The sequence below is a fragment of the Equus caballus genome, chromosome 22 (assembly GCF_041296265.1).
Source record: "Equus caballus isolate H_3958 breed thoroughbred chromosome 22, TB-T2T, whole genome shotgun sequence".
Taxonomy (NCBI): Eukaryota; Metazoa; Chordata; class Mammalia; order Perissodactyla; family Equidae; genus Equus; species Equus caballus.
In genome coordinates, this window is record NC_091705.1 from 22,624,729 (window position 1) to 22,648,183 (window position 23,455).

At 57.3% G+C, this 23,455-nt stretch overlaps 1 protein-coding gene across 1 annotated transcript; it reads left to right on the top strand.

The window, feature by feature from the left end:
• Positions 1 to 8,183: 8,183 nt before the first annotated feature.
• On the top strand, positions 8,184 to 23,035 carry SCRT2 (scratch family transcriptional repressor 2). The gene is made up of 2 exons (XM_023626269.2): positions 8,184 to 9,379; positions 20,279 to 23,035. The coding sequence occupies exons 1-2, from the start codon at positions 9,247 to 9,249 to the stop codon at positions 21,055 to 21,057; spliced, it is 912 nt and encodes a 303-aa protein (XP_023482037.1). The 5' UTR covers positions 8,184 to 9,246; the 3' UTR covers positions 21,058 to 23,035.
• The last annotated feature ends 420 nt before the right edge of the window (positions 23,036 to 23,455 follow it).

The window sequence follows — 23,455 nt, forward strand, 5'->3', positions numbered from 1 at the left end:
AAAAAAAAGCCCCAAATTAGGCCAAAGCCCCAGCCTGAGGGAGACTTCACTGGTCACACCGTGGGGCCCCAAGGCCAGAGCTCAATGCTGACACCGAGGGACATTGACACCCAGACCTTCGTCCCTGCTGCCTTGGGACACTCGTGTAGAGGCTGCCACACTCCAGCCAGGACGGCACAGGGCTAGCCACACAACACCCCTGGCTGCAGAGCAAGTGGGGCCAGTATGGACTCTGCTAGTGGGAGGAGGGGGACTCATGCGACAAGGGTGTTGGAAGGCACTGGGCAGCTAAAAGGAGAGTCCCCTGTGCACTGTGGCCACCAAGGATCAGGGGCTTCTGGAGCACGCGGCTCTGTGCTCAGCACTTTACAGGGACCGTGTCTGTTGATCATCTCAGCTCTCTGGAGTGCGTGCTGTGCTTATCAATCCCCATTTTACAGATGAGAAAAGGGAGGCTCGGAGGACCTGAGTCGTTTGCCCTGAGCTTCTAACCGCTCCCCAGAGCTGGGCCCGGTAGGGCAGGGGGACTCACCATGTGCTTGGAAGCTGATCCAGGCATCTGAGCTCTAGGTGCCACTGGTCCTGGGACCTCTAGGATTCCAGACCAACCTGCCACAGTGATGCTAGAAGTGATACCCCGTCTCCCAACCAAGCACCTGCTGCTCTCTGGACTCTGCGCAGAAGCCATCTCAGAGAGCTCTTCCTGGACCAAACAGCCCCTACCCCTCTACCTTTGCCCGAGTCACTTGTCTTCCCAGTGCTTTGTGTGACAGGACCTGGCACATCTTCCTACTTGTCTGTGATCTGTCGGCACAGAGGGATGTGAGCCGCATGAGGGCAGGTCTTGGTCTGGCTCCCTGTTGGGTCTCAGCCCTTAGCACAGTGCCTGGCACATAGCAGGGGCTCAGGAAGTCTCTGCAGACCTACTGGCTGTAAGCCTTTGGGCAATTTCTTAACCTCTCTGTGCCAGTGTCCTCCTTTATAAAATGGGCATAATCCTTCACTCTGTCTCCAAATGTGGTTGTGAGGACTCCACAAATTCATGCGGTATCACAGCCAAGCGGACCTTTTAATGAGCCCCTTCCGTGCACCAGGCCAGCGGGGTTTCACTGCAGGACCTTGACCGTTAGGGAATCAGAGAGGAGAGGCTCCCTGGGGCTGGAAGTGCCAAGAGGTGCCCTGGAAGACGGCGGACTCGGAGTTAACAATGGCTGATGTTACTGAGCACTGACTGCGTTCAAACCAGCGTCCTAAACACCTCACCCATTTCCCACCTGCGCCAGGAGGTAGGTACCATTAGTATCAACATCCCCATTTGACAGCTGAAGAAACTGAGGTACAAAGAGGATAGGTCGCTTGCTCAGGGTAGATAACTGGCTAGTAAGTAGCAGGGGTAGAATTTAAACTCAGGCCATCTATGCTTGTAACCCCCCTGGCCCCCCGCCCCTCTGCAGCTGGAGTGAGGCAGAGGGGAGGCTCGTAAGGTGTGCAAGGGGGCATGGGATGCTCTGACTCCTTAGGAGTCTGTCTACCCACCAAGTCTGGGGTCAGGCACAGGTCAGTATGGACAGCCCCCTGCCTCCACACACCTGGGCCACCTCCTGGCTTTCTCCAGAAGCTGATGGGTCCCAGCTGGTGTACGAGCAGAGGCAGGGAGCAGGAGGCAGAGCTGGGGGTGCTGAGAGGGGTGGATTCCTCTGTGCCAGAGCCCTGGGAGCCCGGAAATGCCAACTCTGCAGCTCCAACAGCCATCTCAGCATCTGCCAGGGATGGTTCTGGGCTTGGCTGATGGGGAAGCAAGGGAGGCAGGAGAGGCCACTGCAGGGCTAGGAAGCCAGCCTTGATCTGGCAGGCAGGCACTTCCCTGTCCTGTGCCTCAGTTTCCCCAGCTGCCAAATGGGGGTGGGGAGGGGATGATGCTGATATCCCTAAGGCTGTTCAAGTGGAGTTTCTGTTTATCAAGGGCTGACTAGCCCCAGGCCTCCTACAGCCTTGGCCTCAGTTTACAGAGGTTAAAATAGATGCACAGAGAGGCAAAGAGACTTGCCCAAAGTAACACAGCTTAAAGAGGCAGACTTAGAATTCAAACTTGGCTCAGGGTGACCCAGGGCCAAACTCTGAACCATCTCACTGGCTTGAATGTGGGATTCTTGTGGAGGGACCTTTTAGCTACTGCACCCCCCCACCCATGCTGGGGCCTGTCCCAAGTCCCCTGAGCTGGCAGGGAGCCTGGTGACGAGACTCCTGCAGCCAGTCCTTTCTAGGGGGTTCAGGGAGCTGCTTACGGTGTGACCTTGTCAGGGACAGGAGTTAGCATGTTCAGGAACATCTCTGACTTGGAAGGAAAGACAATTTAATGGGGGAATGTCAAGGCCTGTGATAGTCAGGATAGGGGCTCAAACTGAGGGTTGACAAACCCAAGCTCAGGCCAGAGGGGACCACGGTGAGTGGGGGTCTCAAGGAGGTGTGTCACTCATTGGTTTATCCATGCATTCAAGACAAGAATTTACTGAGTGCTGGTCATGTGTCCAGCACTGTGTATGTGAAGGGGTGTGGCAGGAAATAGAGCAGATCTGGGCCCCCACCTGAGGAGCATCCAGCCCTGGCAGGGGGAGGGGGAGTGAGACCCCCTCTGGAGGTCCCCCCACCCCGGCCCTGCATTGGCACCTCCGGCCAGTTTAGGGAGAGGGGTTCTGTGGTTTAAGACCAGGGCTTTGCAGCTAGGTAGTCTGGTTTGAATCCTGACACCTAGCTGGGTCTCTTTGGGCACATCACCTTGCCTCTCCGAGCCTCGGTTTCCTCATCTGTAAAATGGGGATAGCATTAGGCCCCCCCCCCCCACAGCTTGTTGTGATGGTCAAATGAGGTAATACGGATTGGACTGGACTCCCGGCACAGAATGAATGCTCCGTAAACGTCAGCTAGTATTATTATCATCTGGGCCTTTGAAACATGCTCCTCCTCACCACATAGCCTCTCTGTCCAGGGCTAGATCCTGGGGTCAAGCAGGGGAGCGATGGGAGGAGGGGTTAACTAGGTGAAGAGGAGAGGGAAGAGTGCTCTGGGCAGCAGGAAGAGTATATGCAAAGGCCTTGAGGTAGAGGCTTTAAAGGAACAAGGTAGAAGCTTCAGGAGGGTCTGGGACCCTGCCACACCCCCACCCACCCCAGTAGGCCCCTTCCTGAAGTCTGCCAAGGCTCTGAGCTCCCGAGCCAATGAGGAACAGAAATGGAAATGTTCTCAGAAATTGCCGCCAGGACCTGTGGAGCTGGAGAGGAGGCAGCGCAGTGGTCAGAGCACTGCCTCTGGAGCTCACCATGTGGGTTGGCCCCACGGCTCATCACCCACTGGCTGGGAAACCTTGGACAAGTGGCTTAACTTCTCTGGGCTCAGTTGCTCCCTCTGTAAAATGGGGCTAAGAATACTGTCTGCCTCAAAAGGCAAGGGTGAGGATTAACCACGGGAATATAGGTAAAGGGCGTAGATCAGTGCCTGGCGCGTGGCCCAGAGCTGGAAGTGTTTCCTAAATGAGTAAAGGAAAGAAAAACACGGTGGCGGCTGTGGGGAGGTGCCTGCCACTCGGCTTTCCTACTGACCGCCATCGCTGAGACCTCCAGCCGCAGGACCTTCGCAAGCTGCCACAGTGTGGAAGCCGAGGCCTCTTCCAGGACGATCTGACTGAGGACTGGGCACAGCGGGCATGGGCCTCCTGTGCAGGACATCTTTGTGCTGGAGCTCCCTGTCGGGTTGGCCGGACTTTGTTATAGCCCCACCCCTGCCGGAGGCTCCTCTCCCACAACGGACCCACGCCCACCGACCACATCTTCACCTCCCGCCTCTTCTTTCTCAGGTGTCAGACCTGCCCTTGGTCTGCATGCACCCCTCTTTCCTTCATGGGTGTTAACCCCAGGGCATCTCTTGCACTTCCACCTCCATTTTGACATGTGCTTCCCAGAGGACCAAAGGGACCCAGTAGAGAGCACCGCATTTGTCAAACTCCACGGAACCCACCACAGGCCCCTGGGCAAGTCGTCTCTGAGTCTTGGTGGGCAGAGCTGTGAAACGGCTTCCTTTTCATCCTTCTCCTCCTCTCTTTCCTTTGGCTCCAAGGAGGCCTGGATAAAACACGCTGGAGAACCAGGGCAGAGTAAGTGATGCTTCCCAGAGAAAGAGCCCCATCGGCGTGGACCGGATGCATTTGCAGCCACTCTCCTCCTTGGAATTCATACAGAATTCCATTATCGGTTCTGGACAGCAGCTCAGGGACCATCTTGTCCCATGCCCATTTGACAGATGAGAAAGCTGGAGCCCAGCAGGGGAGCAGAGGGAGCCGAGCCAGGGCTAGAATCAGGCTCCTGACTCCCAGAGCAGTGCTCCTTCCTAACACCATGGAGTGAATCCTGCAAGTATGATGCCCCATCCTCTCTTTACAAATGTGCAGAGGGAGGTTCAGGGCAGCCCTGCCAGCCACCTAGGGTCACATAGCACCAAGATTCACACCAAGACACTGGTAGCTACCCTCCTTCGTGATGGGCAGGGCAGGGTTGACATCTGGAGGACACTCGAGCAGTCTAGGAAGGGCAGAGAGGGCTGAGTCTGCAGCCTCCACCAGCTACACGCATTATGCCAAGCCTAGGGCTCCTGAGGGAGGCGGGCAGTGGGCCACAAGAATATGGGACACTCCCTAGGGCCTCTGTGCAGCAACCATGTGGCCTTGAGCCAGTCATTTCACCCTCATTCGTAGAACAGGCCAATAACAGAGCCTTCTCCCATGAGGCCATGCTGAGGCTTAGATGGGTGAAGACAAGTAAATAAAAACAGTCCATCTTTAGGGGCCAGCCCGGTGGCATAGTGGTTAAGTTCATGAGCTCTGCTTCAGCAGCCTAGGTTCCTGGATTCAGATCCTGGGTGCAGATTTACACCCCTCATCAGCCACGCTATAGTGGTGACCCACATACAAAACAGAGGAAGATTTGCACAGATGTTAGCTCAGCTACAATCTTCCTCAAGCAAAAAGAGAAAGATTGGCAACAGATGTTAGCTCAGGGCCAATCTTCCCCCCACCCCACACAAAAACAGTTGACCTTTATCAAGTCAAGCCACTGTGTGTCAGGCACTGCTCTAAGCATTTACAGGTAATTATCATCTAATCATCACCCCAACCTATTAACATCCCCATTTCACAGATGAGGACACAGAGGCACAGAGAATCACACAGCTGGGAAATGGCAGAGCACGGACTTGAACTGAAAACAGGCTGACCCTAAATCTATCTATCTGAGCCCCTGGCAAGGCCAGCTCTGTGAAGGGTAAGTGTTCAGGACAGTGCCAGGCACACGGAGCTGCTCAGTAATGCTGCTGTTGATACAATAATAATTGCTGTTGTCATTGGGGAAGTTTGTCACCGGTAATGCTATCATCCCCAAAGTCAGAAGAATAAACCTCCTGATACGTTTTGTGAAACTTTATCATTTCTTCTCTTTAGAAAGAAACGAGTAGTTAGCAAGTGCTCAAGATAAATCTTTGTTGGACTGAAAGGTGGTAGGGTTTTTTGAAGAGCACAAGAAGAAGCAGGACAAACCCACAGTCCTAACACCCTCCTTTCACTTGTCCGTGCATGTTTATTTTTATTTTAGTTCATAGCTGTGAACATGTTGTGAGAGATTTCTGGATTCTGCATCCTTCACTTAACATAATTCCATGAGCTTTTCCCCTGTATGTTCATTGTTAACAGCTGTAGAATATTCCATCAAGCGGGCGTCTTCTTCACAACTCCCTCCCCATTTGCTCGAGCCTGGGGTTTTTGTTCCAGCTTCTGATGCGGCAGCAGGCATTCCTGGGAGTAAAATTCTTCCCTTATCTGATGTGACTTGGAGAAGTGAATTCCTGACAGTGGACTTTCTGAAGCCAGTAAGCTGGTGCTGGGGGAGGTCTGGGGGACAGAGGGTCCTTCTTGGCAACCTAGTGATGGAACCGCACCAGCCATTGTGAGTTTCATCCATGCTTAAGGCCTCCCCACCCCTGTAGGTAGTTTTGAACCTCACCATCTGAGCTGAAGGTTTCTGCTTTATCTGCTAAAGGTGCCCACGCCCCCTCCCAGAGCCCTGGGATGTTATCCCCACCCTGACACTAGTGGGCTACGGGACCTTGGGCACGTGACTTCTGTGGGGCCTCTGTCTGTCAGTTCAGGGTGGATGACCTCTCCATCCTGCCCAGTGAGAAGACCTGAGGAGAGTCCAGTCCAGCTCTGTCCCTAAGTTACCGCAGACTCTCACGGTCCTGCAAAGCTCTCTGGGCTCAGTTTCCCCGTCTCTTTGCAAGAGGTTGCAACAGTAGAGCCACCAAGCGGGCAGACGTGAGCTCACAGGCACCCACTCGTCTTACTTACCCCCAGGGACTCGGCGCCCCTAGAGGACAGAGATCCCAGAACCCGGTGCAGACCCCAAACCACGGAAGCACCATGAATGACCATCAATAGCTTCCTCTTCGGCCCGAGCTTGCTGCTCTCTCAGGGCCTTCGAATTTGCGAAGCCTCTGCCTGGAGCATCTTTCCTCAGTTCCTCTCCTTACTGGCTCCATCTCGTCACTCAAGTCTTGGCTCAGATGACACCACTTCCAGGAGACCCTTGCTGGCCACCCTGTCTAGGTACCGGCATGCTCCAGTTTCATGATCTTCACAGCACTGAACAACTATTTGAAAGGATCTTGTTGACTTCAGTGTTTCCTTGTTCAGTGTCCATCCACTGTCCCTTGAATGTCACCTCCAAGAGAGCAAGGACTAGGACTGTTCAGGTCACCACTTATTCCACAGAACCCCACAAACATGGCATAAGTGAGTCCTGGGCGCTCCGGGCACAACTGTCCACATAGACTCACATGGATCGAGTACCTACAATATGCCTGGCACCATTCCAAGCTTACTATATATAGCAACTCTTGTAATGCTCCCTACAGCCCCTGAGCTAGCAACAATTGTTATTCCCATTTTATAAGTGGGGAAACTGAGGCACAGAGCCGTTGAATAACTTATCCAAGTTCCCATGGCTAGTGAGTAGGGGAGCTGGGACACCCTACTGCATACTGTGAGAGTGCTGAGCCCAACATGGGACTGAGTCCCTGTCCCCATGAAGCTCAGGGGCTAATTCCTTCCACAATATAGGAAGTCAGGAAGACTTCCTGGAAGAAGTGACGCCTCAGCCAAGTCCTGAGGACAAGTAGGGGTGAGCTAGGGTGAAGTGGAGAGAAGGACAAGCTGAACGGAGGAAGCAATGTGGAGGCCAACAGACAAGCAAGAGAGCAGCAAGCCTGAGGGACTAGAAGTACGGCTTGTGTAGCTGGAGTGGGGAATACAGCAGAGTGCGTGTGTGAAGGGTGTGGTCACCTCAACTCTCAGTGACTGAGAGTAAAAAAAAGTCCCAGAGGGCAAAATATGAGGCAGTTCAGCTGGGAAGATGGACAGGGACCCCCAGATCACGCAGGGCCTTGGCAAGATCGGGGGCCCAATTCTATTCTGAGGCTTCTAACCCACAATTCAAAGACTGTGTTTAGCTCTTGACTCAGTGGTGCCCAGAGGCCACTGGAGTCACCGGAAATTTCTGCTGACTCACTGTGGGGCCTCAGGCACCTCCATGCCTTCTCTGGGTCTCAGTCTCCCAACTGGTATTGGATGACCTAGTCCTGAAAGCACATGCCCACTCCATCAGCCTGGCATCTCATAGCAGAATGCTGTTGAACAACGAGATCTTGGCATTCCTGGAGTCTGATTCTGGGACTCTGGTGCACTGGCCATCCCATCCTCTCCGAGGTCAGCCCACCACCATGGCACTTTGCCAAGCAGCCTCTGGGCTGAGGGCTGAGTTTTCCTGCTCCTCGGTCCTGCCAAGATATGGGAGCTCCCCCAGGTTTGTCAGGATGGGGTGTGGGGGGGGTCTGCTCAGATCCTCTCAGAGACAAAGGAGCTGACCTGCAAAGAGTTCCAGCGGGAGCCCCGCTCCCCCTCCCTTTCCCCCTCTCCCTTCCCAGTCCACGTGTCTCTATTGTCTGCTCCCCGCTTCAGGGAAAGACACAGCCTCGGATGTGTCAAAACCACCACCCCCCGGCAGCAGGGAAATTAATTACTGGACGATTTTCACTTCCTCTTGCAGCGCCTGCCTGAGCTAGGCACCGGAACAGGACCGGCTGAGTGGGCCAGCATCGGCATGGGGGACTTGCTCCCCCCAGCAGTTCTGGGAGAAGAAAGTTGAACCCCAAACCCAATAGGGGGCTTCAGTGGGAGGCCCAGCTGGGTTGGGGGGACGACTTCCTCTAATTAAAGCTGAGTGTCCACACTGGCCACTCCAGAACTGAGAGCGAAGGAGAGGACTGGAGGCAGGCGGGTTCCCGCTGGCGAGCTCACACTCTTTTCTTTGCATCCCCTTCCCTGGGTCCCCATGTGCCTGAACTCCCCCTGTCCAGATCACTCTCCCTCCTCTCCCCTTGGCTTCTCCCTCCATCTCGCACTTTTCTTTTCTTTTCTTCGTGTCCCTGGGGGGCTTTCTTTTTGTATGTTTGTATCTCTCTTTTCCTCCCGTAGGTGTGTGTTGCTACTTCTCTCCATTTCTGTCTTTCTTCTCTCTCTGTTTCTCTCTTGTGTCTTTTTGTCCTTATCTTGGTCTCTCTGTTTCTATTTCTACCTCTTTCAGTGTGTCTCTCTCTTCCTCTGTATGTCTCTTTCTGTCTTCCCCCGTGTGTCTCCTCTCCTCTCTCTCTCTCTCTCACACACACACACACTCCTCTTTCTCCGTCTCTCTACATCTCTGCGCCTTCCTCGTCCTCTCTTTCTCCCCTCCTGCCTGCCCGCTGCTCCCTGCGCCTGGCCTGCCCCCACCGCCGCCGGTTCAGGGGAACGTGTGCGGAGCGATTGTCCTGGGGGACATTTGATGGATTAGAGCGCTGAACAGTTCCATTGCTGGGGGACCACCTGATCTCCTCCAGCCTGCGTCCCATATAAAGCCGGCAGCCGGAGTGCTGAGCACAGCTCCAGCGATCGCCTGTCTGCGCGCCGCCGCCGCCAAGCCCGAGCGGGAGCCGAGCCCGAGCCGGGGCCGCCGCCACCGGGGCCGGCTCCGCGCTGCCGCCGGCCCGCCGCCCGCTGGGAGCTGTCCAGTGCTGAAACCCCGCGCAGACAGCCAATCGCGCCCGGCTGGCCACCTCCCCCCACCGGGGCCCCACGCAAGTGCCCCCGCCGAGCCCCCTGCCAGTCGCACCATGCCGCGCTCCTTCCTGGTAAAGAAGATCAAAGGGGACGGCTTTCAGTGCAGCGGGGTGCCGGCCCCCACCTACCACCCCTTGGAGACCGCCTACGTGCTGCCTGGTGCCCGGGGGCCGCCCGGGGACAACGGTGAGTGGGACCCTGCGCGGGGATGGCGACGGTGGGGGGAGCAGCGGGGAGGGGAGTTCGGGCCCTCCCCAACTCGGGCCACGAGGAGGGGTGCGCGCGGCAGGGAGCCCCGGGAGGAGATTTCCCGGGCTGTGCGCGCCTCCGGGGCTTCCCGAGGGCCAGGCGGGCGGGGCAGAGGCTAGGTCCGTACAAAGGGAAAGTCGCAGGGTGGGCCCATCCCGCAGCCACGCGCCGGCCCGGACTTTGAAAGTTGTGGCCCCAGAACGGGGCTGGAGTGAGGGGTGGTGAGAACATGGAGAGAGAGAGGGGCCCATGAAGGGCTAGTGCTGGGGGGGGGGCTAATGCACAAGGCAGTCTGAGGGTCCCCTGTCCCTGGTTGAGGGAAGGAGGGTGGCTGCCTGAGTGGGCTACCCTGGCGGGCAAGGTAAGCAGGCCTGGACCACCAGTCCCTGAGGAGCTGGGGTTCACTCCCTGGGGGTAGCTGGGGGCACCCTCCTTCCCTTCAACCCTGCTCCCCCTAGCAATGCCGGACAAGTGTTCTCAGGCCCCCTCTCTCAGCAACTCTTTTGTTACCCTCAGCCACATGCCTGCCAGAAGCTGGGCAGTCCTGGGGACTGTGAGGAAGAGGGGATTTCTAGGAGGGATTTCTAGGAGGGCTTCCCCTAAAGTGGTTCCTGGTCCCCTGGCTGCACTCCCTCCCGGCTCCCAGCTTCTCACCCCCTCCAGAGCCAGCTTTGCCGCTCCTAGTGAGCCCCCACCCCCAACACACTCCATCTCTTCTCAGAGCAAGTTGCTGCAGGGACAAGGGTTTGGGGGACAAGAGAGGTCATTCAGGCTCAGAAGGGGGTGATCTCTGGAGGGTGTGGAGAAGCAGCAAAGATGCTTCTGTGGACCCCACCCCCCATCAAGTGGATCACAAAAGAGTTCTCCACTGATGGCCCCACCAGGGCAAGTGTCTGGAGAGGAGGCGTCCTTTTGGCAGTAAGAAATCTGACATCACATGTGGTATCAGCTTTGGGGAGTGTGTGTGTGTGTGTGTGAGAGAGAGAGAGAGAGAGAGGAGGGAAGAGGAGAGGAGAAAAAGGAGAGAAGAAAGGGCTGAGGATGAGGGGGAGCTGAGATGGCAAGGGCAGGAGCCCAGGAGGCTGGGAGCTTCCGCCTCGGGGATTTCCAAGCACTTCGCCCACATTCCATCACTCTGCCAAGCCAGGTAGCAAGAGGGCGCTGGGCAAAGGGCTCTGTGACCTCGCCAAGGTCAAAGAAATTAGAGAGTGATCAGGGATACAGCCACAGCCACCAGCCCCTGGTCTCCCCCGGATCCCCAAGAGAACCACCCCTCTTTGCTTTGCTCATGTGTCCCTTATTCTACTGTCCTCTTTTCTTGACCCCAGGGCCTCTTGGGGTCGAGGACAGAAGCCCAGGGACATGGCTGGGCTTGGCTGTGTGCTCGCAGGACACAGGGTGGACCTGGGGCCGTGCCAGGGCTGGGAGTGTGTGTGCGGAGAGCTGGGTAGAAAGTGAAATTCCTGCAAGACTAGGATGTGGATCCCTTGAGGGAACTGACACAAAGCCCTGGGCTCCCACCCCCTGAGGCCCCCCGGTCCTGTCCCCAGGCCAGTGGAGGAAACCCAGAGAAGCCCAGAGAATTTCTCATGCACAGCCAAAACTGCAGGCTGTTCCTCAGGAAGGAGGGAGGAGTGCCTTGCCTTGAATTCAGTCCAAAAAAGCTTTGAATAGAGCCCCTGAGTGAATAAGCAGGGACAGGGCAAAGCCATAAGCAGGGTGTTCTTAGGGAGGTTCCACCAGGTTTGATCTTCTAGAACCGCCCCTGTCTTTGGCCATTTCCCCGAAAGGCTCCAGACCAGCTCCCTGGCCTCTGGGGAATCCTGAGGCTGTCCTGATAGGCCAATATCTGGCCTGGAACTCTGGGAGGGCTGGGCTCTAGATCTCTGACTTGCTGTGTGACCTTGGGCAAGTGCCTTCCCTTCTCTGGTCCTCTGCCTCCCCAGCAGTGAGAATTTGGATGGCATGAGCTAAGTATCTCTCTAACTTTGACAAGCTCAGCTTCTGTGAAGGGCAAGTGTGAGATGGGAGGCACTGAAGATGCCTGGAGGGAGGCCATTTTCAGGGTTTCTGTAGGGGTACATTTACCATTCGATGTCTGGCCAAGGGTGGCAGAGTTTCTGAGACCAGGCATTTTTCTTGGCTTCCATCCCTGCAAGCTGCCCCATGGTGAGGACAGGCACCCTGGCCTGGCCACCTTGGCAGTATCTGCATCAGACGGTTAGTGCAAGAGACTGGGCTGACCCTTTAAGCCTGGGTATGGCTGAGAAACGCAGGGTCTGCCTTGTCCTGTTTTCAGGGGCCTCTCCTATCCCTGGGGTGTGGCCAGATGGGCAGTGAAGGCTCCCTCACTCCACCGGTGGGTAGGGGTCCTGGGGTCCTCGAGAGCCTGCTGGCTCCTAGTGGCCCGTTGTCTCTGCTCTGCCGGAAATAACCTTGCTGAGCGTTTGAGGGAAGTGTGAAAAATTGCTGAGCCGACGTTTTTCTCTCCCAGCGTGTGTAAGTGTGCTGGGTAAACAAGGAGAAAGAGAGGAGGGGGGGGAGGGGGAGAGTGAGGGAGGGAAGGAGGGAGGGGGGAGGAGAGAGGGAGGGAGGAGGGAGGGCCTGGGGCTGGAGATAGTTCCAGTTATTAGAAAGATCCTCTTACAAGCCATTCCTGCAGCAAAGGCTGCAGGGTCAGGATGGGGCTGGTGGGAGGGGAATCCAGTGGGACAGGGAGGGGGCCTGTGAATGTGGAGGTCAGAGGAACCACTGGCTCCTAGCTGACGAAGATGCAGGACCCTAAATTAAAGAAGTGTACCCCCAGCTTGGGGAATGCCTGGGAGTGCTGGCTGCTGGAGAATTCCTGGAGGACTCCTCCTACACACACAGACACACACACACATGCACACACACACGCGATGCTCTTCTTTGCTTCATGCTGCCTTCCTGTTCAGCTTCTGTGGGCTGGGCAGAGGGTGCAGCAGGTGCATCTGGGCTCCAGAACCCACAGAACCCCTAAATAGGGAAGGGGAAGCCCCCCAAATGGGGGATGTGCCAGGTGTCTCTGCAGAGCTCCCCAAAGGAGGAAAACCAGATGGAACCTCACCCGGTCCCCAGTACAATGCCTCTCCCCCCACCCCCCCCCCCACCCCCCCCCACCCCCCCCCCGGCTGGCTCGCCCTGCTCCTGCACTGGGCTCTGCCTCCATGCAGCCTGCCCTTCGCCTCCTCTCCCCTGGGTGATGCTGAGCACAGATTCAGTCTCTCAGGGAGATGCCAACTCACATCCTCCTCACCCTCGCAGAACCACCTCGCCCTCCAGCGCCACCAAGCCCACCCACCCCTTCGCGGGCCCTGGCCCCATCCCGGGGGATGCTGTGGACTCTCAGCCATCCCAGAGAAGGCTGCTGCTCACCCATGAGCTTGGCTGTGGTCTCCGTGGGCCACCGCTAAGGACATCTTCACTGTCCCTGGAGTGTCTACCTCCCCTTACACCCTAACTCTGGACTCCGGCCGGCGCCAGGTACCCCTTCCTCAGCACCCCGCTCCGTCCTGCCCCCATACTCCTTCAGAGTGCATGCAACCCAGGGAGATGAGGATCAATGCCAATCCAATAACGCGGGTGTCCGCCCTCCGCGGCTACATTAAGCCTCCCCGGCAGGCTGAGGAAGCTCCCGCTTCTACCCATAGGCTTATTTAGTCGACCACATTATACCAGCACCCGCTTCCGCTCACGCCCTCTGATGGCGCCAGGGAGTCGCTCCAGGCCAGGCCCAGGAGCCCGGCTGAAAGTCCCCAACCACCCTGCACCTAGGAAAGTCCATCTGGGGAGCAGGGATGCAAAAGGACTGCCCCAATCCAGTGGCAGAAGGAGCCCAGAGAAGGCTGGGGAGGTGCCCAAGGACACACAGCAGGCCCATCTGGGTCTTCTTTAACCACGACTTCCCCTGGCATATCTGTCTTCACTCACATCCAAGGCCCAGGTTAGAGACATGTCAGAGGTCCCGGCTCAGAGTCTAGGTCCAACATCCAGCCCAACATCCATGTCCAGACCTGCGGTCCAGGTCCAACGTCTACACCCAGGCTTAGGTCTAGGACCAGGTCCAAGGTCTAGATCCAAGGTCAATGTATGAGGTTATAGGTTCCATCTGAGATTCAGGATAATCCATGTCTAAGTTCAAGTTTCAATGTCCAGGATCAGGTCCAGGTCAACGTTCAGGGTCCAGGATCAAGATCCAGGTCCAATTTCTAGTCCAAGTTCACGTCCAGGTCCATTCTCAAGGCTGGCTGGGCTCAAGTCTCAGATCCACTGTTAGCTTTCTCTGTGGCCTTGGTCTAATCTTCCCCAACTCCAGCCTCAGTTTCCCTCTCATGAAATGAAGCAGTTGAACTTGATCTCTTTCAGCTCTTTCTGGGGACCCAGAAATCTGATTTTCCTAAGAATTAGTTAGTGGGAGTGTAGAATAACAGGGCCCATGTGGGATATGGAATCTGGGGCCCACAGTCCCTCCTAAAGCCTGGGGTCACACCGGGGACATGAGGGACCCGAGCTGAGCATCCACTCTTCAGACAGTGTGTTTGTGGTCCCTAAGGGCGGGCAGGAGAGTGCATATAGGCCGTGTGTCAGCACAGCAATTTAAACATCCCCAAATCTGCCCCCACACACACTGCGGGCAAACGGCAGCACTGGCAGAGGAGGGTCAGCCCCAACCTGCCGAGGCGAACCCGCGGCCAGTGCGGGTCCATGACTTGCCCAAGGTCAGAAAGGCATAAACAGTGGACCTTGTCACACCTCCCTGGGGGCTGCTTCATCTGCGTGTTCTAGGGGTCCCCACATCCTGGAGGCCCTCTGGGGGGCACGGCGAGACACCGCTGAGAGAGATGAGGGCCCCAGAACTCTTGGCCTCCTTCCCGGCTGTGGTGGCCCCTGGAGTGGAGTGTCCACGGCCAGCCCTCGCGTAGGAAGGGAGGTTGGAACGGGTCCTCTGACTGCACCCTTCTGGGGCAGAGAGAGGAAGGGCAGAAAGCAGGAGGGCTGGAGAGACCATGCTCACCGTGCGAGAAACCCTGTCTCTGGAAGAGGCCCAGGAAAGGCCCAGGGGAGATTCCTCTGAGGGAGCAGCAGGCGCTCCCCCAAGCAGTGCTGGGAAATTCAAGACCCTCAGCCACCCACCCCATCTCCACAGCTCCTTGAAAATCTTTCCTATTGATTCCTGCAGAGCTGTGGACCTCCCTGTGGGCCACAGAAATTGGGTCACAGTCAGGAAAAAACAGAATATGGGGATTTCAGGAGGTGGGGTTGGTGGGGAGGGGCCCTGGAATCCTCTAGACACTCCCTGGGCCTGGGTCAGTGGGCATCAGCCCCACGCCTACAGCCCTGGTCATGCTAGACCAGACCTTGCTGTGCCCCCTGCTCGTGTGGACTCAGAGACCCTCCCCAGTGGGCAGGTGTACCAGCTGTCAGGCCCTTGGAGGAGGTGGGTGTTATTTCTGGTCCAGTGCCCAGGGAACCGCTAACAAAGATGCTATAATAAGGGGAGGGGGAGGCACCAGCCCCTTTGCCCAGCTCTGAGCAGACAGGAGAAACTATTTTTATCCCACTTTGCTGCTGACAGACCTGGCTTTCTGCTCAGCTGGCTGGAGCTGATTCTTGAGGCCTGAGGCCCTGGCACAGCAAGAAGCAGCTCTAAATATACCCATGCAGCAGCCCCTCAGCCACCGCCCCCCCCCCCCCCAGTACGGCTGGGCCCTCCTCAGGAAAGTGGGCCACCTGGGAAGCTGGCCCCCCACCGGCCCCTCTCTTTCTCTGCCGATCTAGAGACAGAGAAGTGGGACCAGGGCTGGAAATTCCCTGGAGGGAGTTTGGGACCCTGGGAATCTGGGAGAGACAGGGAAAAGGAGCCCTGGACTGGGAGACAAGAGGCCAACCTAGCTTTGATGAGAAGTCGCTTTGTGACCTGAGGTAGGTCAAGGCCCCTCTCTGGGCCTCAGCAGAACTAGGGCACGGGAAGAAGTGACCATTGTGCTCCCTTAGACATGAGCAAATATGCATAAAGCACTGAGCAGGTGCCTTGTACACAGTAAGTGCTCAATAAGTGTTAGTCATTACTTTTATTAATTATTATTATTTACAAAAATTTACAAGGGGCTGGAGCACTTTCTAGAACAGCTTCTCCCCACCTCCCGCACCCCATCATCCCATCAGACACAGGCCAACTGGAGGGTGGATTTGAAGAAACCCACCATCTCTCGTCCCCACCACCTGGAAATCCTCCCTCCCCCAGCACACCTCCACGGCCGCTCAGGAGTTTTGGAAAAACCACAGGCGTTGGCGGGTGTCAAGCCTAACTCGTCCTCAGTGACCTTGGCCAATCCTCTCCCATCCCCAGCCCTCTGGGCTTAGTGCAGTGCCTGGCACACGGGGAGGGCTCAGGAGGGAAGCAGCAGTAGGACTTGGTGGAGATGCCTCCTGCCCCCACCTTACCCCAAGGCGTCAGTGGGTGAGACAGTGTCTGCAGAGGGCCCAGCACCTTCGTTCTCATAAAATTCCCTTCCCACCACTCCTCTGGGTGCAGGATTTTTTTTTAATGGATTTGGCAGCTTCCATCTAAAACATCAAGACTCTTGGGCAGGGAAAACCAAGTCATTCTCAGGTGACACGTGCATGACATCTACACATCTCCAAACTGTTTCTGAGCCTTCCCCATAGCCTCACGTGGCAGGAGTGGCTCTGGTCCCTTGCCCTCAAATGTGGGATTTGAGTCCAGAGAGGCTGTGTGACTTGCCGAAGGTCACACAGCTAGGGTATGAGTAAAAGGGCCAGGAGAAGAGACCTGGCTCTTCTCCCTGGGTCCCTCCCTGCCTCTTTCGAGATCTAAGCAAGAGAGCCCTGTCTCCCCCTGTCAGCTGGGGGACAGGCAGCTCAGCCTTCCACAGTCACCTGTGGGGCAGAGGAAGGCACTCCAAATCCATCTGGTTTTGACACACAAACTTAGAAGAGCATGGCCTATGGTGTCCTAAAGGAGCCTCCAGGGTTGAGGCCCAGAGAGGTGGGGTGGTTTACCCAAGGTCACCTTGGGCAACCTGGGACCCCCATGTGTGTCTCTCACTCTGGCAGATTAGAAGGCTATCACCAGGAAATGCAGGGATAATAGTAATGGCAATAATAACGACAGCTTGAGAGGCTGCTGCGTGCCAGGAATTGTACACTTTACAGGCAATGATTCATTCAGTCCTATTATGAGCTCCCTTACACAAATGTGGCACCACAAGGTTAAACAACTTGCCCAAGGTCACCCAGCTAGGGAGAGGTCGTGGAGAACAAGGTGGAGGTGATGGGGGCTGTGGGGCGGGGACAGGACAATGGGCATCACTGAGACATCTATTCAGCCACGGGGCAGAAAGGGTCTTTAGAGTATGCAGCCGACCTTCTTCCTGGACAGACCTGGACCAGAGGTTAAGCAACCGGCCAAGGTCACAAAGGAAGTTAGAACCACCTCCTGCTAATCTGATCCCCCGCCGGCAGTGCACGCCAAACTCCACAGCTGCACCAGGCCTGGCCCCACGATTCCAGCCCCCAAGGCAATTCCGCATCCCTCCCTATGCAGAGAGCAGCCTTTGTTTGAGGCGCCCCTATTTCTGTGTCAAGAGCCCCCGCAGGGACTGGAGTAGGTGCTGGAGTGCCGCAGGCCGCCACCAGAGGGCGCCAGGGGCAGGGAGCCCAGTTGGGGTGAGGACCACCTGGTTCATGGAGCCGCCCAGGAGAGGAGGTAGAAATCACACACGCTGGGGGAGTAAACAGAGGCCCAGAGAGGAGCAGCAAGAGGAGTCTGGGCTGACGCCGAGAAAACCGCAGCACACAAACTCACCTGGGGAGATTGTTATTCTTAGTAATAACAGCCAACGTGTACTGTGGGTTTACAATGTGCCAGGCCCTGGGTGAGAATTCTGGCTCTAAGTTACTAGCTGTGCGACCCTGGGCTTGTTACTTAACTACCTTGTGCCTCGGTTTCCTCATCTGTAAGACGGTACCAACCTTAAGAGTCATAAGGCTGGAATGCATTTGTGTGTGAGGCCTTTAAATCATGTCTGACACACAAGTGCCCCAGGAGTGTTCGTTATTATCTGGCCACTTTTCACTTACATTTGTTTACTCATGGGCTCCTCACTGCAACTGTATGTGTTATGTGCTTTTATGATTCCCCATTTACAGCTGGGGAAACAGAAGCACAGAGAGGTCAAGAAGTTTGTCCAAGATCACACAGCTGGGAATAGTAAAGCGGAACTCAGTCTAGGCTGTGTGGCACTCAAGTTGCGTTCTTAAACGATATGCCATTCTTCTAATGACAGAACATGCCAGGGCCTGGTCACATGATCGGTGACCCCCTCCAAATGGATTCTTTACTATCCTCATATCTAGAGAAAGGAGCTGAGGTGCAGAAAGATGCATGACCTGCTCAAGGTCACCCGGCTACAGTCTGTGTTGGGGAATCAAGTTGTCCCAAGACCAGGGACAAGCAGAGAGAATGGCCTGTAGCAGACCCTGCTGGGCTAGGGGGTGAGGCTGGCCTGGCAAATCTTTATTACCCATTTCACAAATACTTATTGAGTGCCCACTAGCTGGGGGCCTAGAGATGGGAGGTGAACAGCCCAGCCACCGCCCCTTCCTCAGGGACCCTCAGTGAGTAGAAAATGGGGGGAGCACTGCAGTGGCTTCCAACCCTCGCTCCACCCCTTGAGCAAGTACCACCACCATTCTACACCTCGGCCTCCTTATCTGTAATTCAAGGATTTTTGTGATGATCCAGTGAGGTGATGGGAGTGAAGCTCTCAGCACAGAGCTGGGCACATAGTAAGCGCTCAATAAATATTAGCTGCCATCATCATCAGTAATCACGATGGGAAGAAAGACAGAAGGAGAAAGAGGGGGTCTGGGAGTAGCCAATGGGTATTTAACTCAGTTTCAAACAATACTCCCCGAACTTTTTGGGGCCTGAGTACCAGGACTGATCCTGGAATGGGAGGTAGGGGAAGCTCCAGACCAAAGGCAGATAGCAGGGAGGAGCGGGGTGCTGAGAGGCTGGGCAAGTGCCCCACCCATTTCAGAACTGACAGGGCCACTGCCCTCTGCATCCGACCACAGAGTGCCTCCCTGCTGAGTCACGCACCCCCACAAGCCCCCATCACTGCATGTGCAGGCAGCTGAAGGGAGAGAGGGAAAAATAAGGGCACACCCTGGCCTTCAGGGTTGGGGGACAGTTTGCACAGACTTCCCCCTGTGACCATCCCAAATGCCAGAAGAGAGGCCGAGGCACGGAGGCCCAATCAGGCAGGCCGTTTGAAGGAAGGCAGGCTCGGAATCTGGCTCCCTGCTTACAAAAACCCTCTGCCATCCGCTCACTTGAGTAGGGGAGGCTGGGGTGGGGGGGGGGGGCGACACAGATCTCAGGGGTCCGAAGGAGAGGACCAAACGCCCCCTGTGCCACTCCCCCACTGTGAAACCTCGGAAAGAGCCCTAACCTCCACTGTCCTCCAGAATCAAAGGGCGATGGAAACACTTGTTAGTTTAGTGCCGGGTTGATACGTTTGTGCATGTCTGCCAGGAACTCTCCAGGGGGCCCAGGCTCCAGGGTTCTCAGGAGGGTGCTAGGGCCATGCGAGGCACTGGGAGACACAGACAAATCCGGTGGCCCCTGCCCCCGGGGAGCCCCTGTGGAATCCCCCAGGAGAGCCACAGCCAGCCCACCCACCAATCACGCAAACCCAAGATGGACAGGATTTCTGGTCCAACTCTAGAGGGAAGGGAGCAGCGCGGGGAGGGGAGTCCTCACAGGGGGCACTCCAGAAGGCTTCCAGTGGAGCAGGGAGCAAGGCAGGCCTGGGAGCAAGGACAAGGAGGTCCCTCTCCTGGAACACCTATTCCACGCCACACCCTTGACCTCTGAAACCCTCCAGCCGCCCTGCGAGGTGGGTCTAACAGCATGAGATCCATTTAGGCACCATCTATTCACCGTACCCCTCTCCAGAGCCTGGCACATGCTGGGCACACGGATCCAGCCCCGGGAAGCTCACAGTCTGGTGGGGGAGGCAGACAATTAAATAATCTTCAGTGAAGTCACTTTTTCGAGCAAGTAAAAAGCATAATTATAATAGCTAACATTTATACAGCAATTACTGTGCGCTCCCTCTCTCTTTCTCAATTTCCTTATATGTAAAATGGGGATTATAATAGTACCTACTCGGCGGGGTCTGTGATGGTTAAATGAGCTAACATGCGTGAAGCATCAAGTGCTTACTGGCACACGGTAAGCGCTTAATACATGGTTCTTTCCATCACTTCACTCAGTCCTTCCAAAGACCCTGGGAAGGAGTGTCCAATTATAAGCTCCATTTTGTGGATGAGGAAACCGAGGTTCAGAGAAGTTATAGCATTGGAATGGCAGGATGTCGTTGGAATAAAGACAGCATGGGCTTCGGCGTCAGCCTGCAAAGGCTTGAATCTGGCTCCATCACTTACAAGCTGTGAGCTTAGACTATACGCCTCAGTTTCTCTATCTGTAAAGCGGCTGTAATAATAAGACCTCCCCTGCGTGTCTGTGAGCACTTAAGAGAACACAAAGCCAGCACACAGGGCCCCGCGCTCCACGAGGATGGGGTGGGCGGTATTTTCACTGTGGTCCACGGAGGAGGGATCTGACCCAGGCAGCCTGACGCCAAGAGCAGAGGCGCACGACAGCGACCAATGTCTTACAAGCAACCATCCTCTTCCAAGAGCGCCCGCGGGGCGGCCGAGCTGGGGGGCGCGCGGGTGACCCGGGGCCTCACCTTCCTGCCTGCTCCCCTCTCGCCCCTCCAGGTTATGCCCCGCACTGCCTGCCCCCCAGCAGCTACGATGCGGACCAGAAGCCGGGCCTGGAGCTCGCGCCGGCCGAGCCCGCGTACCCGCCGGCGGCGCCCGAGGAGTACAGCGACCCCGAAAGCCCGCAGTCCAGCCTGTCGGCGCGCTACTTCCGCGGGGAGGCGGCCGTGACCGACAGCTACTCCATGGACGCCTTCTTCATCTCGGACGGCCGCTCGCGGCGGCGGCGCGGCGGGGACGCGGGGGGCGCGGGGGATGCCGGCGGCGGGGGGCGCGCGGGGCGCGCGGGGGCGCCGGCGGGGGGCGGGCACCGGCACGCGTGCGCCGAGTGCGGCAAAACGTACGCCACGTCGTCGAACCTGAGCCGCCACAAGCAGACGCACCGCAGCCTGGACAGCCAGCTGGCGCGCAAGTGCCCCACGTGCGGCAAGGCGTACGTGTCCATGCCCGCGCTCGCCATGCACGTGCTCACGCACAACCTGCGCCACAAGTGCGGCGTGTGCGGCAAGGCCTTCTCGCGGCCCTGGCTGCTGCAGGGCCACATGCGCTCGCACACGGGCGAGAAGCCGTTCGGCTGCGCGCACTGCGGCAAGGCCTTCGCCGACCGCTCCAACCTGCGCGCGCACATGCAGACGCACTCGGCCTTCAAGCACTACCGCTGCCGCCAGTGCGACAAGAGCTTCGCGCTCAAGTCCTACCTCCACAAGCACTGCGAGGCCGCGTGCGTCAAGGGCGCCGAGCCGCCCCCGCCGCCTCCCGCCGGGCCCGCCAGCTGAGCCCCTGCCGCCCCCCGGGCCCCCCACGCGCGCCCTCTGCGCCCTCTCCACCCTCCAGCTGCGTTTCCCTCCCACGCCCCTCGTGGGGACCCCCCCCCAGCCTCCCAACCAGGAACTTTTCTCTCCAGCCCCCAAACCCGTCACTCCCTTCTGGCACTGTCTTCCTCAGTGTAGCCCCACCCTCGTCCTTTCCGGCTACCGAGACTCGGACCTTGACCCCCTGGCCATGCCCCCAAGGCTCCCAACTCAGGCACCAGGTCCGCACCTCTCCCAGGCCTCAGAGCTGGAATCTTCGCCCACCCAGACCCTGTACCTCTCCCCTTGTAACTTTCAGACCTTTTTGACGCTCTCTGACCATTCCTCTCTCGGAGCCCCCAATCTAAGGCCCAAACCTATCCTTGCCTCTCACACCTGCCTTGGTTTCCCCATTCCCAGCAGGACGCAGACCCTGCGGCCCCCGGACCCCACTCCAACCCCAGACCTCCAAGACCCAGTCCAGTCTCCCTGTGCGCGTGCCCATCCAGGGATCTACTCCTCACCCCTCTTGGAGTCCCAGTCTGTTCCTGATCCCCTCCAGGGTCCAGCCATTCACACACCGCGGCCACCACCATCCCCACGCTCACACACATTGTCAGTCCTGGGGGCCTTCTCACTCCCACCTCTTACTCTCTCCAGACCCCCTCGCGCTCATCCCTGGAGCAGCTCTCACCCCTCTGAGTTCACCCGGCCTGGGGCAGACTGGAGGGGTCCATCAGGCCCTGCCCCCGCATGTAGCCCCTGTCTCACCCCAGGACAGCCCCTCCCTCGGCTGCCAGCCTTGAGCTGCCCTCTCCCCAGATTGTGAGCACTTTCCCCCACCCCCAGGACTACAGGTACCCTCCTTGTTTGTTGGGGGGAGGTCTGGGGCACCTCACAAATGCCCTTTCCCCCGTCCGGCTGGGCCTCTCCAGTTATTTATTTGTGTATTTATTTATTTATCTATTTATTATTCTATTTAATCTCTTGGCCTCACCCAGGGACAGTTTGGCTTCCCCAGCTGGACTGGGAGGTCAGGGAGCCAGGCAAGGAGAGGGACAGCAAAGGCCATCGAGGGCTGTTCCCCCCACACACACCCGGCCTGGAGTGAGGGAGAAGCCCCACCCTCCTCAGAGCCTGAGCTCGCTGGGGAAGGGGGCACCGGAACGGGAGGGGTAGCTTGCTGACCCTCGACGGCGGGATGGGGGCGTGAGGAGGTCCAGGCGTGGGGCAGGTCCCCGTCTCCAGAGCCTTCCACTCCCACTCCAGGGAGACCGGAGAGAGGCGCCTCCTCGATTTGTTTCCGATTTATTCCTCTTCTCGAGGGACCCCAGCTTCCAGGGACCGATTGAGCCCCGGACCCCGCTGGGGCCTCCGGCCCGCTCCGCTCCCCGGGAGGAGCGGTCCCTCCCGGCCACGTCTATGCAACTCTCCCGGGCAGAGGGGCCGGGGCTGCCAGGCACCCCCGTTGGCCGCCACTACCTCCCCCGCCGCGCTTTTGCATGCCCGGGCGAGGACCGAAGCACACCCCTCCGCGCTCACCGGCCCTGGTTCCCTCTGCTTTAAGCACACGCCTCTGCCCCGTCGCTAGGGGCCCAGCTCGGGGCAGGGGTCCCGGATTCTCCGACCCTCCCCCGCTCCTCCAAGCCACAAAGGAGGGTGGAGACTGGAGGGGCCTCTGGCGCAGGGGAACTTCCCTAGGGCTTCTCAGCTCCAGGCCCACCAGGGACGGGAGGCGGCAGGGATGGGGGAGGCAGAGGGGTCGCAGAAGCAATTACGGAGGGGGTTGACCCTGTAAATAGGAATTTCCGACAGCAATAATTTTCCATGCATGCTAAGCCTTTGGCCATATTTTGTACGAGCGCTTGGCGCTCCCCTCCTCCCTCTCCCCCCATCCCCTGCCCTTCCTCACCTCCAGCAGTATTACTTGTAACGCAATTCAGGGATATTAAAGGGACTTTGGCCACTCAACAGCGCCTCTGGACCTTGTGGTGGGGACTAGGGGGGTAGGGGGAGAGGAGGGCGTCTGAGGCAGCCGATTTTTTCTACTCTATTTCCCTCCCTGTAGCCACAAGGGGTCGCACAGCTCCAGGGGTCCCTTGACATGGACATGGTCCCAGGCATCCTCAATCCTAACTATTCCTCAAACACTGGGGTCACAAACCCAAAGAGTTCAAGAACCAGATTAAAAACATAAGAGAGTAAAACAGGTTACCTTAAGACATTAGGGAATGGTGGAGCCTGTGTAACAGAAAAGAGATGTCTCACCTTAAAGAACTGAGATTCAAATTAACTACACCAGCCAAACAAATACAACTGTGGACCAGATTTGTCCCGTGGCAGCCAGTTTACAACTCCTGTATTCTTCTCCACTTCATCTCCT

Bases quoted from the DNA above. Each gene is read 5' to 3' on its own strand.
- SCRT2 (XM_023626269.2), top strand. From the start codon at position 9,247: ATGCCGCGCTCCTTCCTGGTAAAGAAGATCAAAGGGGACGGCTTTCAG. The intron at 9,380-20,278 runs GTGAGTGGGACC...TCGCCCCTCCAG, and splicing joins GGGGCCGCCCGGGGACAACG to GTTATGCCCCGCACTGCCTG.